This window comes from Pholis gunnellus (genome assembly GCF_910591455.1).
Source record: "Pholis gunnellus genome assembly, chromosome: 7".
Taxonomy (NCBI): domain Eukaryota; kingdom Metazoa; phylum Chordata; class Actinopteri; order Perciformes; family Pholidae; genus Pholis; species Pholis gunnellus.
In genome coordinates, this window is record NC_136533.1 from 6,435,967 (window position 1) to 6,454,220 (window position 18,254).

General features: G+C 40.4%; 2 protein-coding genes across 2 annotated transcripts; both read left to right on the forward strand.

Moving 5' to 3' along the window:
• Positions 1-2,525: 2,525 nt before the first annotated feature.
• On the forward strand, positions 2,526-5,280 carry LOC306698908 (interferon-induced transmembrane protein 5-like). The gene is made up of 2 exons (XM_079163406.1): positions 2,526-2,809; positions 4,042-5,280. Exons 1-2 carry the CDS (start codon positions 2,603-2,605, stop codon positions 4,261-4,263), a joined length of 429 nt encoding a protein of 142 aa, XP_079019532.1. The 5' UTR covers positions 2,526-2,602; the 3' UTR covers positions 4,264-5,280.
• A 4,793-nt stretch (positions 5,281-10,073) lies between these two features.
• Positions 10,074-18,211, forward strand: LOC306698633 (putative oxidoreductase YjmC). The gene is made up of 11 exons (XM_079163030.1): positions 10,074-10,207; positions 13,585-13,733; positions 14,430-14,618; positions 14,827-14,888; positions 15,018-15,071; positions 15,167-15,265; positions 15,365-15,500; positions 16,018-16,136; positions 16,521-16,616; positions 16,774-16,884; positions 17,469-18,211. Exons 1-11 carry the CDS (start codon positions 10,200-10,202, stop codon positions 17,532-17,534), a joined length of 1,089 nt encoding a protein of 362 aa, XP_079019156.1. The 5' UTR covers positions 10,074-10,199; the 3' UTR covers positions 17,535-18,211.
• Positions 18,212-18,254: the final 43 nt, after the last annotated feature.

The window sequence follows — 18,254 nt, forward strand, 5'->3', positions numbered from 1 at the left end:
TTGCGGTTTTAAACTACTTCAACATATTATTTCTTTGAAGTTTACACCATAATACAACAACATAATTTCTCCTCCAGGAGGAGGTACAGAGCTGCATTTTTACTGTCAAGAAATGTGTGTAAATAGATGAGCATGGACGGTCCTTTAATACAACTCATTACACTGTTTGTATGATATACTACTGTTTATCATGTCTGTTTATATGATCATTTCTGATTTCTTTGTTTCAAACATCAATACAATTATTGACTTGTAACATCTTGGTTTACTACTACTACGGTTTCCTTTGCTTTATTCCCTCTTACAATAACATGTAGGATTTTGAATTGATGATGAATATAGTTTTTAAAAGTTAAAGTTTTGTCTGTAAACTTTATTGTTCTGTGTTGTCTTTTGGTGAACTGCGTTTGTCAGACAGTTAAATCAGAAGGAGCTGCCATCGTCTCCACAGTAGAGCTGGTCAAAAGATAGCAAAACCTCTTCAGACGACTGCAGTCATGAGAATGTCACGCTGTCCTCTCGAATACTATTTATTAATCAATAAAAATGAAAAAAAGTTTCCAAAAAGTTCTTTATGGACCCAAATGGTTCCATAAAGAACCCTTTCCAAATGGTTCTTCCTAGGAATAAATGGTTATTTGATTAACCGATTATAGTTGATTATAGTTATTTGATTAACCGATTTTTGGAAAATGTGAAATCTTTTTTACATTTAAACAGGATAATAATGGAATCAGGGTTCCCACTCTTTTTTATTTCTGGATTTGTTTCCGTGATGATCTATTAAATCATCTTTTACATGCAGAGAAATGATGGCAAATTGACTTTTGGATAAAACAAACACCTGCAGATGTACTGCACTTCACTTTGTCATAGAATGTAATCCATGTGCTACATGCAGCGTCCTATCTAAGAAATGTTCGGAGCATTTGCCACTCTCTGCACAACTCCATGTACCCGTGTGTCCAGCTTCAGGATAAATGCCTCCAAAAATGTTCAATTATTTGTAAACTGGCTACTTGTAAAACCATCTTGTTTTACATGTCGTTTCTCAACTCCAGTCTCGCATCTTAAGTTGCTCTTCAGACTCTAAAGAAACAAACAGCGCACTGAAAAGGAAGTCTGGGCCTGGATATCAGAACCCCAGAATCTTTTTTAATTCTGACTTTAAACTCTGAATTCTGACTTTATTCTCAGAATTCATTTGATCGTCTCCAACTATACCGCATCAATCATTTGCCCATCATGTTTTTAAATGTTTTATGTGTGTTTAAACACAAAACATCCCCAAACTAAACTGTGAAGGCTCCTCACTGACATTACATCTCGAACCCTTCACATCCAGGATGTTTATGTTAACAACAATGCTTTTTCTTTGTTAACATTAAATGATACAGTGAGTGTAAAGCCAGAGAAGCAGATTTGTTTCCATGTCTTTCCAGAGTCACCCCAGCACATGTGTAAGAATACGAGCAATGCCTGCTGTTCCTTTTTCGAAGGCACTAAACAACTATTTTCTGCAGTGGGGATGCTCAGTGGCCATCAATGGTAGACTGTGGTTGTACTTGGAAACTCCAATGTAAGTAACTAAATACATTTGAAATGCTTAAAAATATAACAGCCTGCTGAGCCAATCCTGTCTTGTAAAAAGAAAGACAAACTCAGACTCTACACTCAACCCTCTCAATTAAAGTTGTGTCATCTCTGTCTAATCAACATGTCATCTTTTCTATAAGATGTCAATACATTTTGAAAAATGGCCATTGTCATTATTTCTTAGAGCTTAATGCGACACCTCCAGCCGTCCAAAACCCAAAGATAATCTGTTAACTATCATATTTTACAATGACAAGCAGCAGATCCTCACATTTGAGATGCTGGACCAGAGAATGTTTGTCAATTCTGCTTGAAAAATGACAGAAACTATCAAAAAAGTGAATCGACTAATTAGGCCGTTTCGGCTTAAGTTTAAATAAAAACTAGACTGGATGATTTATGGGCATAACTTTCATTTTATATCTTGTAACTGTGGACATAAAAACCTAATGGAGTTATGTGTAAAATGCCCAGCTAGCTCCCTGAGAGACTATGCACATCGCAGATTCGTCTGTCAAGGCCTCTGGCTGACAGATCTTCAGATGAACTTCTCCTCAACACCTTCAAGGCCTTGGACCTGCACTACTCTGCCTCCGCTGTGCTCTGCTACCTCCGCCCAACTCAACCACCTGACCCCCACCACTAGGACCTTTAAGAAAGCTGAGGTGGTAGGTACTTTGGTGGAAGAGACTTTGCACTGCTCCCATGTCTCTGTTCGCTGTCTCTTTCTCTGTCTCCTCTCTCTCCGCTTTCTGTGTCCCTGTATCTCTATTTCAGTCTCTCCCAGGCCTCCCACATAATGACAGACCTGCTGTATATTAAAGGACCCTGCCCATGCGTCCTCTCCCGGTCACCTCCCTCTTCATGGGCCTTTATAAGCCTCTCATAAACGAAGGGGGGGGACTACTTTCCAAAGAGGGACAGTGCACAGGCTTCTGGAAGACTCGCCAGTTTGCAAACCCACCTATTCACCCACAGCCGAGGATCTTCTGTCTAAACGCTAACCATGGACAACCACTCGTACAACTTCCCCTCAGACTGCACCCCGCTCACCAACTGTAAGTCTGCCCGTAAGCCGGCTGGATCCACCGTGGTGAACATGGACAACACTGGCAAGAATCCTCCCCGGGACTATTTAGTCTGGTCGCTGTGCAACACCTTGTACGTTAACTTCTGCTGCCTGGGATTCATGGCTCTCGTCTACTCCATCAAGGTGAGAGCTTGTGCTTTTTCACCTTTGTGTCAAACTTAACTTGTAAGTTTCAGTTTAGAAACTGAATCGTGCAAGAAAGTAACTGAGGTGTTAAAAAACGAAGAAGATAGAATGAGGCTGAACTGATGTCCGAACGATAACTGAAGGATTGTCTCTAGTTATGTGTTTTAGAGATGAATCAAACAATACAAGGGTCAAGCAGCTGTCCTGTAAAATAGATTTATTTGACACTTTAATATTAACTTTAAAAAAGTATTTAAAAAATATTTAGCATTGCAAAATTCAGAGTGCCAGACGTAGAGTGACGCCATGAAAACACGCAAACATGTATCATGTGTTCCGCCATGTAAACGCAAATGTTTCAAACATTGTAGAAAGCTGTTATTGTCCCATGTCAGATGGCAGAGAGTAGAGTTGGTACACCCTTCACCACAGGAATGGACTGTGGAGAAACAGGAACGTAAACCAAAACAAAAGCTTTTCCCACTCAAAGATCCTTGAAAATGCCATGTGCAAAGCAGGATTGGACAAACTATATGACTACCTGAATAAAAAGGTTTCTGAAAAACTCACCACAAAAGGGTGTGCTCACTCTTTATTTAAGTCTTTAAAAAAAATAATCTTTCATCTGTCTGCATAGGGCGCAACTCTGAATCACAGGCCCGGCATTGGCTCAGCACTCAAATTAAAGACAGTGACTGGCTGCTCGTCTGTGGAGTTAAAAATGGCGTAATTGGCATCTTGTTAATGGGCAAGTACTCATGGGAAATTAGAGAGCGCTCGGGAAAGACTTAGCCTGGTCCGTTCCAAAATACACGGACACACTTAGAGGCAGCTCAAGGATTTCATATCACTCCACCCTCGCTCCAACCTTGAATCTGCACTCAATGTGGACACATCTGGAATTATGGGACAAGCTGCGATGAACCGGCTGTAAACAAAGACGCGACTGAACATTATGATATGCCCGTGTGCCCTCGTCCTCTCAAGGTTTACAGTGTACATGGGCGTAGACACTTACGAAGCATTTGTGTTCTTCAGAAATAGCTGGACCATGAAGTAGAGTCAAAGCTTTTATGTCTTCTACTGTCTTAAAGCTTTTATGAAACACACTGATTATTAATTTATGTATTGGTTAATACTGACTTCAGTGGTTGCATGTAATAATGTGTGTGTGTGTGTGTGTGTGTGTGTGTGTGTGTGTGTGTGTGTGTGTGTGTGTCTCTATGTAGGCCAGGGACCAGAAGACTCAGGGCAACCTGCAGCTGGCCCAGGAGTGTTCAGACAAGGCCAAGTGGTACAACATCCTGGCAGCCGGCTGGAACCTGCTGATTCCACTTCTGGCCGTCGTCCTGCTCGTCCTCCTGCTCATCCACCTGGGCACTTCCGAGGGCTCCTTCGACTTCTTCGGAGAGGACGGCTTCCAAAACTTTATGAAGCTGTTCAGCTGGTAGATGGAGGCAAAGGAGGGGGGGGGGAACACACAAATAAAACACACAAATGGGTCTCAAAGTCCACCCATTCACAATAACTGGCACAGGGTATTGGATTCAGCAGATGAGGGCTGACATAATCGCTCCTAAATGTTTTTAGCCAATCTAAGTCAAGCGATAAAGGAAATCTATCTGAGCTGAAATCTGCTCAGCACTAAAATAATCCTAAATGGTGAGAAAGAAAAGCAAGACTTGGTTCGTGTATTACAAGAATGTCGTCTTTGGGATGCACCAGTACTAATGCTGGTATCAAACATTCTGGCCAATAAAAGACTAAAACAGGAAATTCAACTCTCAGAGTTATACATATAAAGAAATGGATAAAAGATAATACTTTTGGACCATTGATCTAAAAGTAATGATAAAAGTTCATGTTGTTCAGTAACAGCAACGGTTTAACACTTGTGGGCCAACAAATATCAGAATTTGTATTCGTGAGAGCTGTTGGATATCAATATTGGGGTATTCCTAATTGTAATATCAGTATTAGAGGGAATTCAGTTCACACCAGCCAGTCGCCCAGACACGGTCAGTAGAGATGTGTTGATCAAAGACTGAACAGCCTGAAATGGAAAAGAGGGGAACAAACAGAGTGAAAGGCTCAGAGATTGAGCAAGCAGCTTCTCTGGGTCATTCCGTTGTTATTTATTGTATTTATGTTGAATGGAAATTTTGATGACAGCTGAAATTATCTCTAGTCCGGATAGAAAGAGCAGAGAGAACAGAGGACTGTGGAGCCAACGTCTGACTGTCACGATGATGACAAATGATAATCAACCTTCACCTCCCATCGCCGCTTATTTGTCTTCTTTCAGCCGCTTTTTACATTTTGTGACAACATACGTGTGTTTTTGATCATTATTCATGTATTTTAAGTAGTATTTTATTGCGTTAAGTGTTCTAATTTTACATCAACTTATTGCTGACCATCTGTGAGTGAGCTAAATAAACCAGATACTGCTAACACAGTGTTGCATTGAAAAACAAACAGTCTTTATTTTTCTCTTTCACATGATGCTTTTACTTCATTTATCAAAATATCTACAAACAATTTCAAGGTCTTGTTCTTTTTCAGATCCATCCTCAGCTAATGAACACGAGGATGAAGCGATGTCCCTTCAGTTTCGCTGCTTCACCTTCACTCAATTATAATGAATAATTTCAGGCTTAGGTTTGATTCTGGGGCGGGTCTGAGGGATCGGGCAAGGCACGTTTTTTTTCTCCATCCCAGCTGTGAGCCTGCTGCTGTACCAACTATATACAGAACATCCCGTTTTAGGAAACTGTTTTAAGTGTGCCCTCGTTTGTAAGGCAGGGCCGCCCAGGCTGACCACTACAGAGGCGTCAGCAGCAATGTGGGGCCCTGCAGCAGGACGAGATCCTTTCCATTCAACCTGCTCTCAGTCTGAGGAATTATTGCAGATGAAATGGCGAACGTTTTGGGAAAGACTTGCCATTTTATGTTAGCCGTCTGCTGGATGGTTAGTGCCAACCATTAGGTTCATCATCACAGATGTATGCTGTTCTGCAAGACCACAGAACAAATAGAAAGCAATACAAAAAAATGTAATTTGATATAACGATGCATTGGACGGAATTGCTTGTATTTTTATTATTAAATTAAGGAGTGGAACATGATTAGACAGGTGGACAGGCATGCAAATCAAGGAAGATGTGATTGCAGAGGATGAATCAAGATTTTACTTTCATGTGAAATACACATTCTGAGATGCCATTGGGCAATGCAGAGATTAAATCTGCTGCTCCATGAGTCCTCCTGCTCCTCGCCCCTCGTCTTTGATGACTTGGGTGTCCCGCTCCTCCAGACCTCCCATCGTATTAGCAGCCTCTCCTTTGCTCGCAACTTTATATATACGCACCCAAATCACAGCCTCTAGCTTCCAACTTACTATTTTCCTCCTGTGGTTGGAGATAAATGCCTACAGATGTCTAAACCATGGAGAATTACAGACTAGGAGCTGGCACTGCAGAGGGAGGGGGCGCTAACTTCTCGCTGCTCTTTTTGGGAGCTGTTAGCTGCAGGCCTGGTGGAGCAGGAGGAAGACATGCAGACAGAACGCATACACTTGATTTGACACAAATCAGGTTCAACAAACCTTCCAACCTGAACTAAAACATGCCTAATTTTTACCCTAACCTAAACTTAATCAGGAAAAGGAGTTTTATCAAATGGATTAGGCAGTTAGTTCCCTTTTGGTCAAATGAAGCACAATGTTTATGGCGTTAATGATGAATAAACAATACAAATTTGCAGGAATTGGGGTATCAATGTATAGTTTAATGAACATATTTAAAAAATAAAAGATCCTTTCAGGTGCAGTGTGTAGGATCTGGCGGCATCTAGCGGTGAGGTTGCAGATTGCAACCAACTGCAGCTTCTCCCGAGTGCCAAGCGTGTAATAGGACAACTAAAGCGGTCGACGTGAAAACACAATGATTCTTAATTCCAGTTGACTGTACACTACAAATAAAAATAATATATTACATTTCTGCCAAAAGATCCTCCTAAATGCTGCATGCTGTTTTAAAATAACCAAATATTGTGTCTCAATCCTAATAGATTTAATCTCAAAGACTAAAACAACCTTTTCCGTCTTTCTGACACTTGGTTGTTATTAGTATAATACTACTGAAACCAGTGAAAAGCACATATCTAACCAAATTTTTAAACATTCCAAAAAACCACAATCAACACTATGATAACCAGCTCAAAGCAAAAGCATAAACGCCCCCTGGAGGCTGCGCCACACAGTACAGTGTTGAATGGAACAGACTGCTGACTTTCTTTGAGCCTGAGTAACATTAGATCATGGCTCTGTCTCTGTGCAAAGCTGACCCTGCACACAAGATGGTGCAATAGGAGAGCTCATTGAGTATCCGGAGGGTTTGTTAATGTGCTCAGGTCATTCCATGGGCATCTAAATATGTTAGACTTTGACATTTCCTATGAAAAAAAGTAAATGTTGACCTAAAAGTGGCATTACAGCAAAGGGTATATGAATTTATACTCCAAGGATCCCAAAACTACAAAGCTAATATAATGGCAATCTGGTCCAAACAGCCAGTTGAAAAAATACAGACCTGCACATGTCAACACATGTATTTAGAAGTTTGTCCACTTAAATATACTGTGCACTCACACACACAGACACACACACACACAATAGTAACAATGTTTGCTTGAAGGCCTTTGTTTAAACAGTTGCTGTTTAGATAAGCTGATAATTATAACAGTGGATGAGTCATGATCCCAGTAGTTTTATATCATTTATATCAGATAGGAGTTAGCCATTCATATGCAACATAAACAGAGGCCAATCATCTTCTGGCTCAACAACCTGGGATCACAAATAGGAACTTAAGGCTGCATTTTTAATTGGGGGAGGTACTTTACTGGCAATGGCGTTGTTAGTATTATAAGTATCAAGCCAGGCGAAATACAGTGTTGCTCACATGGGAAAAGCACACCTATGTTGTGAAAACAACGAAGAAATACACGTCATCGGATGAACGGTTGTTGAGATTTGCAAGGACACACATACAGACAGAAAGACAGACTGAAATTCCTTGCTTTATAGTTTGATGCCTTCTAAAATAAGTGAAATTTGATTTCTTCTGATAATGGGTGCATAGCATAGTAGTTAAACTGGTTTCCCAGGTTGGGTTTCCAAGCCCTGTGTCCCTGATCCAAGGGCAAGTTAAGTTCAAGGGAAACATTATCAAAAGCACTCAGGAAAAACAAACCAATAAGCTCCACTGCCACTACTTTGGTGCCAAATGAGATCTTGCACAAGACTAAAGCCTGAGATTTATTATGTTTGTACTATCTCGTTCCTTCCATGTGGAGAAAATGCGTCTGCACAGCATGTTTTGTGCACATGTGATACAGCTGAATTGAAACACTTCCAAGTCCGGTGAGTGTCTGACTCTTTGTGGCCTGCTGGAGAGAAAGGCACCAACAGCGCTCTTCAGCAACACACTTTAAAGAACATATACTTGTTCGGACCATGTTTAATACAAATGAATATATACATTTCAAAATCAGTTATGTATCATATTGGCAGCATCTTAAAAACAAAACAAAATAGCAAAAGAAATGTTCTTATCAGAATTGTAAAGCACAATCAAGTGCCAGCGCTTCTCTGTTGAGAATATGTGAGGTTACATAACCAAGGATACTGTTACTGGTAAGCCTGTGTGGGAGAAAGACACTGATTCAAGACCAGTCATACATTGTGTGGAGATCAGACGCAGTCTGCACCAGCGGTGAAAAGTAACAAAGTACATTTTCTCAATTACTTTACTTGAGCACAATTTTGAGGTTACTTTATTGCTTTACTTCATACTTTCACTCCACTACTATCTCAGAGGAAAATGTTTTTTTTTTTACTCAACTTAATTTATTTAATAACTTCAGGTAATAATTATCCTGTAGGTTAAAATGAATGTGACAAAAATGCTATTTTGTTTAATATTACAGGTTAAGATAACACTTTATTGATCCCAGAGGGAAAATTCACACACTGCTCAATAGATGCAGTATGATGTATAAAGTAACTAAAATGAGCCCCACCTTTACCAGCTGCAACATCAAAGTGTCGTGCATTAATAACTACAATCCAGTAAATAACATGCATTATTCTGAAATGGACCACTCTGCATGATGAGTAGCCTATACTTTTACTTTTGGTACTTTCAGTATATGTTGATGCTTGACCTGTTAAGTGCAGGAGTCTTACAGTAAGGTTAGGTATTTCTATTGCTACTTCTAGTTAAGGATCTCAGCACCTATTCCACTACTGGTCTGTCATTAGTTTTCTGTAAGTGGCCAGGCAGCAGAGTTTAGAAAATAAGTAAGAAAATAAGGTAGGGGGAAATGTTAATTGTAAACAAAAGCATAAATACCTGAAAGGTAACTCTTTGTGGATACGTCTCTATGTTGGTGTTCAGTTTCAGGCTTGATTCAACGCTCTGTTTTGCATGTCCTCTGTCTGTCTCTTACATAACTGACTACACCTTAGCCTAAAGCCGTGCTCCCATTAGTTACAACAAGCACCAGAGACTTTCGCTGCTACTCAAACAGACTGTATCATTGGCTGAAACTACTACAAATAGAGACAGAGAGAAAGTGGTATTATGTTTTGTTCTCGCATATCCTGCAATCATGTATGTACAAAAAGCCCCTTAAGTTTATGAAAAAGTCACATATTTCTCTTGAGAAGAAGGCCTGGAGGTATGATGCAGGTATTGTGCAGGATAATAAATTGCCCTACAGGACTTCTTTTTTGGTAAAGTTTGAGAGGGAGCTTTTATTCTCATTATTTTTGGTGAATCCTTATTAGTTTCAATGATCCACAAACGTCTAATCAATGCAGTTGCTCTTCATTCAAGAGATTAAGGGGGAAGTAGAGCTTTCCAAGTGGTTTTATAGAAAATAAATAAGCAGGGTGGCCTCTTGATAATGTACAGTAGGCGTCCTTGTGTAAATATGTACGGGTGTTATTTTTGACAGCGGACAAACATGTGCGCGTCAAAGGCACGCTACCTATCACCTCAAACACGCAAGTGACAAAATGCGCAATTTACATAACGCCTTGGAGCCTCACGACCTCGCCTCAAACGCCAGAAGAGGCACGCCTGTGTGATGGCGTTCCAGAGAAACTCCCCCCGATACGCCTCTCCTCCAACACCGCCCACAGACGTATGATAGATTTAATAGCTTTCAGAAATGCTGGGCGGTTCCTCACTGTAGGGTTTGAAGAGGAAGTTGGCCGTTGTCTCATTTGATCAACGACACCAACCGATCACCAGCAACCAGAAGCAGGAGCGACAACAGCCATCGACCTGAAGCTGCAGCACAAAGCAGGACCGTCAACATGACAAGGTGAGGACAAAATGAGCCGCATGACATGACAGGCTGCTGACAGGAAATAACTATAATTGATGGTCTGAATGTCACGGCTCATGGAAGGTAACAAAGTAGACCTCAAGAAAGGACACATTTAGTATTACTTTCACATACTCTCTGCATTAAGAGTACTTTTACTTTATCTGTACTTTTACTTGAGTACGTTTTTGAATGCACACTTGTTATCATTGCAGCTGTGTTTTTTCTGACTTTTGGTCGTCAGCAATGACCTTTACAAAGTGAAACGAACAATAAGTTAACACAGTTCCCTTGAACAGTTGTGTGCATTGTTTGGCCCATATTTTGGAGCACTTTCTGTCCATGAACTCCTCCAGTCTGCATCAACAGAGAAGCATGCTTTTTGCTGAACTGTTTTTCTGTGTGCGTGCTCCTAATCTGATTTAAAAAGGACATTTTATTTGTTCTGTTTCATGTGCAGACTTTGAACTTTGTAGTTATGTGCTTTTTAGTTGCTTCATGTGCGTTTTTGAATTGAAGGCTTCATCAGAGCAGTCATGCAGATATTTCTGTAAGTAATAAGTAATTCTGCACAGTCTGTTGATCAAATCTCCTTGTGTCCAGACTTCAGTTAACATTTCACAGCCTGCAGACTAGTGGTTTCACTTGTAGGCCTGTCTAGTTCATATTCCTTATTGTTAAATAAACACTCAACAAGCTTAAAGTTACACATCCTTCTGCACACATTCAAGAGGATTCTCAAATTCTGTTCCTCCCAGAGGTGACATGATTCATAGTGCACTGTCTCTAAGGATTTTGGAGCAGTTGATGAATGCATTAAGAGTTACTGGATCTTCTTCCATTGTATTTTTTTATGTGTTTGTCCTATAAGAGAGCGTTGAACTTCTATCATGCAGCCCTGGTTAAAGTTTTCCTTATCCGTTCCTCCTTCCTCATTTCTCGGAATTTGTATGAAGGGCTTGTACTTTTTTCTTACATAAGACATTGCATAAGTTTCCACTGAGACCTCCTCCATACTTGGATGGGCTCCGTTCTGAATTTCATTATGGCTGCTATGTGTTTCATCCCCCCATCTCCCCATCCCAAGTCCAGCCTCCCTGCAGATGTTAGTGCTGTTACCTCTGTATCTGCCAGAGAAGAGGCCCATGGTTTGAATGGTTACGAGGAGGACGGCCTGCAGTAGAATGTCAATAAGTCGAGAGATTTGACCATGAAATAGTCCATATAACTGTGTTACACCAGAAGTGCATGTTGCTTATTGATAATCCTGCACCATGAGTTTGAGGTTTCTGCAATAACAGTGTTGACATAAAAACAGCAAGTAAATCTCATTGATTTCCCTTCATGATATATTAGTACAGTCTTAATTTGTAGCTTTACCTTCTGCTGAATATATTTTAAATACGGTGACATAGTTATATGTGAAAGCATTTAAAGGAATAGTTTGACATTTTGTGAATTGCTTTTTACATATGACCAACGCTTTCTCTCTCTTAGATGAGAAGATTGATACCACTCTCACACCTGTATGGTTAAATATGCAGCTGGAGCCCGCAGCCGCTTAGCTTATCTTAGCATAAAACTGGGCAACCGACAGAGACACCAGGAGGTTACTGGTCCCAGCCAAGAAATGGAAATAGTAAAACAAACATATTTTCAGTTTTACATTTTGATTTTGTGTACAGATGAAACAAAGAAGATGATGCGTTGATTAGTGAGCTTTAGAAGTGCTGTAAGGTGGACTTTATTACATCATAATGCTGGAATGGTTGACTTGTAGCGGTTATTGTATTTTTGAGCAGAGCCGTTTGTACAGAACGTACTGTTATTTTGGAAAGGAACTGGCCGATCCAGCTCTCCCACAGCCCAAATCTGGAGTCAATTATCAAGCATTCCAAAACTTTCCTTTATCTTTAACGACTGAATACCCCAAAGTACAGTGAAGGAAACTAGGGAAGGAGAAGAGGATGGAAGGACAATGGAGAAGTAAGGAAGTAAAGCGTTTTCAGCGTTGCACACTAGAAAAGCCTCAGAGACCTCATCCTTATACAGATGTTCTGTCAATAAAAACATGACTTTAAGATGGCGAAGACATGTTTCACCACAGTCGTAACATCTATCGTTCAACATCTGGAAAAGTATTTCTGAGGAGCATTTTTGCTTTTAACTAGTTTGTTTGGAAGACATCATTATATTACTTAAAGTTTTCTCTTAACGGGGATTGAATTTACAGTGAACACAAGTAAGAGGATGTCCTGGTTACTCATATGACATCCTAAACCCTCACAGAAAAGAACATCTGAACTTTACCCTGTGACAATCTTTTGAGATAAACACTACAATGGTATTGTCTGTAGTTTGTTTTCCATTTAACATTCTCACTGTGCCACAGGGGACTTTTTGAATCTGGTGCTGATCGAGGGACCATGTGCTTTTTATTTAGTCAAGCATGTGACAGCTACATTCATATTTGACCCTTTTCAAAAAGTTTGATCTTAGAATTAAAGGCATGTTAATGAATATTCTTAGTTTCACTGACCACTTGAGTCATTACCATGTCTTAGTCAGTGCCCACCCTAAAGTGTTCAACACATCTTTCACACTGTTTAACATACTGTAAGTATTGCAGTTCCCTGAGTGGTTTTCATGCACGTGACTTAAACTGCGACGGAAACAGACACAGTGACTCCACTGTTTATTGCGTAACACTCTGAAGAGAGAGAGACTGTTTTTCCAAAACATCATCTGGTACATGAAGTCCTGCTGGTTCTTATTTTCACACAGCTCAGAATTTCCTTGTAAAGACGACAGCGAGGTAGCCGTTTTGTTTATAGCATTTCAGTGTTTCTGCTAGGGGCCTACTCTGTGTGCAGCAACAACATAATGTTATAACAGCGTAGCTTTAGTGTAATGACCGCCATCATCTATGTACAGTTTGTGCAATCACTGTTGCAATGATGGACTTCAAACTTTGAAATAGTGTCAGGCTGGCATTCTGTCAAATCCTATAAAATGTGGAGCAAAATTATATTATTGGCTCTGAATTACCAAAGTCCTTTTTGATTTGCGACTCCATTAGTTCAGAGGAATTGAAAGAATGAGAAGAGACAGCCTATTGTCATACTCATTAACCAACTACAACAACATGATGTAACACTGCCATTATTTTGAGTTATTGCTCAAATGCTGATAATTCAAAACAAGCATTATCATAAAGTTTTAATGTTCCTCAATACAAATATGAAAATGAAAAGTCCAGCATTAAAAATATTATTTTAATTTTAACATGTGCACTGTCAACACCAGAATCTGAGTAACTGCTTGAAAAAAATGCATATTTCAGGATTTTATCATACATTTTTTACTCTTTGCAGATGTCTGATTAGCAAGTCGGAGGTGCAAGGCTTCATCGAGAGGTGTATGACGAGCGTGGGCACCAAGCCGCATCATGCACGCAGCCTGGCCGAGGTGCTGGTGGAGGGAGACCACAGGGGCCACTACAGCCATGGACTCAACAGGATGGGTCAGTGGGGCGCTGAAAGTTTATCGTCTGCATGTTTGACTTAAAGGTGTATTTAGTGGTAAACTGTGCAAAGGAATCTGGTAACCGGCCCACGGCTGCTCGTTATATCATATCAGGGGCATCCTGCACAACTCGCTTCCTCTGGAAACTCCTCAAACACTTTTAAATTAATCGCTGTTGATCGAAAATGAAGACCGATTCAGCAATTTCTGACCGCAAGTATTTTCAGAAACACTATTTTTGTAGTATAAGGGAAGAAGCGTTTCAAAATGAGCGAGCATGTTGGTTCAGTTTGAAATCCGGGAACAGCAGCCCACAAGTGACAACGTTCCGAGATATACTTAATTTTGTTCAATCATAGATTTGCTCTGAATTCTGTACAGAGATTCTTTTTTAAAAGCGAGTATATCTTCGGCTTTATATGTACAGTTTTCATGAATGCTATTTTTGTATCCATTTGATGACCCAGTCTTATTTCATCAGTTACATTTTATCCATTTATACATTCCTGATGTCCAACAGGAATGTATTTGACAAAGATTGGTCAGACTAATGAAGTACTATCGAATTTTAAGTCTGCGTATGAAAACAAATCTCTCGGCCAGCCTTCGACCCTTTGATTTGCTTTTTTTTTTTTCGTGCCTGTATTTAAAAGTGGTGATAATTTGTGCTTGCTGTCTTTGTACTTTTTACCAGACATGTATGTAAAGGACGTCGAGACAGGAATCTGCGCCAAGGACGGTGAGCCGGTGGTGGAGAAGGAGAGTGCAGCCACAGCATTGGTGGATGGGAAGAACCTCCTGGGTCCAGTGGTGGGAAACTTCTGCATGCAACTCGCCATGAAGAAGGCAAAAGAAGCAGGCGTTGGCTGGGTGGTGGCACACGGTGAGTCTGAGCATGCTGACAACAGTCGGGTGATAAATAATTACGTGTTACGTGTTTGGCTCATATAACAGGCAATTAAATGCGAGAGAAAAGAAACCAAAACCACTGTAGTGTCTGATGACTACAAAGTGCATTGGATTTGAATTAATAGAATTTACTTTCGAGAGGAAAATGTATTGATTAAATAAGTACATGTTTACTGTCTCAGGTTCCAACCATTACGGTATCGCCGGATACTACGCAATGCAAGCTCTGAAGGAAAACATGATTGTGAGTGAAAGGTTAACCTGCGTTTTTATGAATTTAATGTCCACAAAATGTCCTTCATTAAATAATGGAGTTTGTTTTTGTTCCCAAATGCTGTTATGTGTATGTCTAATAATAATCTGACTATTACAGGGTATGTCATTTACCAACACGTCCCCACTGGTGGTTCCAACACGTGGTAAAGAGGTAAAAAATACGATTTATTCTACAGAATAAACTGTACTTCATGCCATAAACAACCTCTCTGTCTCACTCTAACACCATCAACCTGCTGTTTGTAGTGCACTTTGGGCACCAACCCTCTCAGCGTGGCAGCTCCGGCTAAAGACGGAGACAGCTTTGTTCTGGATATGGCCACATCAGCAGTAGCACTCGGAAAGGTAAGACTAGGTTTATACTGAACAAATAAGCATTTAAGAGAACACTTAAGAGTTATACAAAATGTATTTAATTTATGTCTCAATGTTTTATGTGCACAGGTGGAGCTCCATGACCGGCGTGGGGACACCATCCCTGAGGGCTGGGGCTGTGACGCTCAGGGCAAGCTGAGCACCGACCCTAAGAAGGTTCTGAACGGAGGAGGACTGGTGCCCATTGGCGGAAGTGAAGCCACAGGTCAGAAACCAGCTGATAAACGTCTGCTCGGGGAGCATTTTTTCATACTGTCCTTAAAATAAAATATCAAAGTTATACTGTTGTGTCTTGCGGTTAGATTTTAGACATGTTTCTCACATTCAGATGTTGAAATAATCCTCCTCCTATCCTCACATATAGTTTAACAACCGAGGAGGAAGTGTACATTTTCTAATACAAGCACTGCTCTGACTGGCAAGTCTGTTATGCAAAAATAGCACTTGGTGTTCCGCTATGAACTTTTGACACTTTTTAACTTCTTTTTTTCTGCCATATAGCCCTCGTGGGTCTCATTTGGGATTGAAAGATGTGATTCACGTAGGTAGTCTTTCATGCAGCAACACTTTCTTAGGTTATGATAGTAACAGTAGTCCTGAACAGGGTAGGAGGATGCACCATAAAGGAGGGCTTGTATCATATATGATAACATTTGTTGCATTTATCCTGTCTCTACATGAAATAAATGGAGTTTATGTGTCTGTGTTGTTGTTGTCCTCAGGAGGGTACAAAGGCTATGGTCTTGGAATGATGGTGGAAGTGTTCTGTGGTATCTTGGCCGGTGCCCAGTACAGCAACCACATCCGCACTTGGAAAGTAACAGACCGCGTTGCAAACCTGGTACGTTATTTAATTATTTATGTGTGTAAAACCCACTGGTTTTGATGTGTTCTGTTCCCCTAGTCAAAGCGTCTAAACCACCTTGAGTTGGAGCTTGTGACTGAGCAGTTCCCATACTGCTGAGTAAATCAAATCCTTGACGAGATAGTGGACAGAAACCGCTGTTAAAAAGATTAACCCTCATTCAAAAGCAGCCAACATCACATTGTTTCAGGAGCCGGGCTTTGACGTGCTGAAATGCTGTCTCTGACAGCCACTGTTATCTAAGCGATAAGCACAATCGATGAGTCCGACGCAAGCCCTTTTATGTTGCATCGTGGTTCTCTTCTCTGTTTGTATTGGGTCAGTTCACTGTGTTGTCATTACTGTTTTTTGTATTTTCAGGGTCAGTGTTTTGTGGCGATCAACCCAGAGAACTTTGCTCCCGGGTTCGGCGACAGGATGTCAGACCTTCTGTCCATCCAGAGAGGGATGGAGCCTGTGAGTAGATCCTACTGCTGCCATGTTAATACAGACTAATTAGGAGAAATAAGATCAATGATTGCAACCCGTTAATTCTTATTATTGTAAAAGAAAATGAAACAAAGCCTGTTAATTGCTTTGAGCTTCATTTGATTGGGGCTGCTGTTTGTCTCAGGCTGACTCCGGCGCTCCCGTTTTGACTGCTGGAGATCCAGAGAGGATGAACATGAAGAAGTGTGAGGAAATGGGCGGAATCCCCTACCACATCAATGTCGTCAACCACATGGTAAGAACGGTTCCCAAAATCCACCCAGCACTTCTAAAGCTCACTAACTTACATGTTATATCTTTTTTCTAATACTTTTAATTGAAAACAAAAGACGAGTTATATCGGAGGGGTTACGTGCCGAACTGTTCCTTAGCCAGACACGTTCATTTCTGTTCTTTCTAATGTCTGTCAAACTCACCAAGACTTCAAGAAGTAACTACGTGTCGCTGCACCAAGAAATAGTCTGGTACACAACTCCGCGTATTCTACATGTTGTCGTTTTTACAAACGTTTCTTTTTACAAATGGGATATACCTTTTTAATAAGTGAGCTGTAGAGGTACTACAACGTGGAGCTTGTTAACTTTGGGCAGCGCTAGGCTAGCTTTTCCCCCCTGCTTCCAATTATTATGCTAAGCTAAGCTAAGTTGCTAAGTGGCTGCTGATGGTAGCTTTAAATTTACCGAACCGCAGTGACTCAATCTTTTCAAACATCTCTCAGTGAGGGAACAAGCACTTTTCCCAAAATCCAACTATTGCTTTAAGGAAAAAGCCTTTCAGATTTAGCTAACTTGACTCCATTTTTGCATTTTTCTTCTGCAGAACGAATGTGCCAAGAGAGTTGGGGTCAGCCCTCTGCTGCCGTGTGACAAAGTCGTCTCCAATTAGTCCGTCCAGTCAAGATGCTCTGCGTTGGAAAACGGCAACATCTGCTCATCTTGAAGTTCACATTCACCTACTTGGGAATGCAACCTTGTTCACGTACATTATACATGTATCTCATTTTACTCATTTTCAAAGTCCATACAAGTTTTAATGAAAAAAAAAAAAAAGCATTATAATAACCATGACATTTGTAACATAACAAGGCAAATACCAAAGCATTTTCTTTTCTTAAGGGACTCCTCTTCTGTCTGAAGATACTGCATCAAAATGTTAATTTAGACATGTCTTCAAGATGCTCTGTCTCTGGCAGCAGAATGTGTCGTAAATCATAGCTTTATGGCTGATGGCTGTATGTGAGTTAACAAAGTTTGAGAGGTGCTGTTAAAAGATGAGCTAAAGTTGTGGTTTGTTGTTATTAACTTTACAGTTGGGCCGTTCCCTATTGGTGAGCTGTTTTACTTTGATGCAGTTATAATGCAGTGCAATTGTATAACTGTGTGGTAATCTAGCTACTGTGTGATGCCTAAGAACGTTTTATTTCAATACTGACCTTTGAAATATGACCATGAGACTGTTTTTCTGCTTTTATATGTTCAAATCCCCTTTTTATTCAAAGGTCATCATTAAAACACCATTCATATGTGCCTTATTCAATAAAAGCCTGATTAACCAAAAAGTTATTTCCTCTCGAATGTCTGAGTTCATTACATTATCTACAGTATT

What these genes read in the sequence shown, in the direction of transcription:
- LOC306698908 (XM_079163406.1), top strand. Translation starts at nt 2,603, where the DNA reads ATGGACAACCACTCGTACAACTTCCCCTCAGACTGCACCCCGCTCACC. An exon ending in CTCTCGTCTACTCCATCAAG is followed by an intron (nt 2,810 to 4,041) that starts GTGAGAGCTTGT and finishes GTCTCTATGTAG; the next exon opens with GCCAGGGACCAGAAGACTCA.
- LOC306698633 (XM_079163030.1), top strand. An exon ending in TGGCTGGGTGGTGGCACACG is followed by an intron (nt 14,619 to 14,826) that starts GTGAGTCTGAGC and finishes TTACTGTCTCAG; the next exon opens with GTTCCAACCATTACGGTATC. An exon ending in TCAATGTCGTCAACCACATG is followed by an intron (nt 16,885 to 17,468) that starts GTAAGAACGGTT and finishes TTTCTTCTGCAG; the next exon opens with AACGAATGTGCCAAGAGAGT.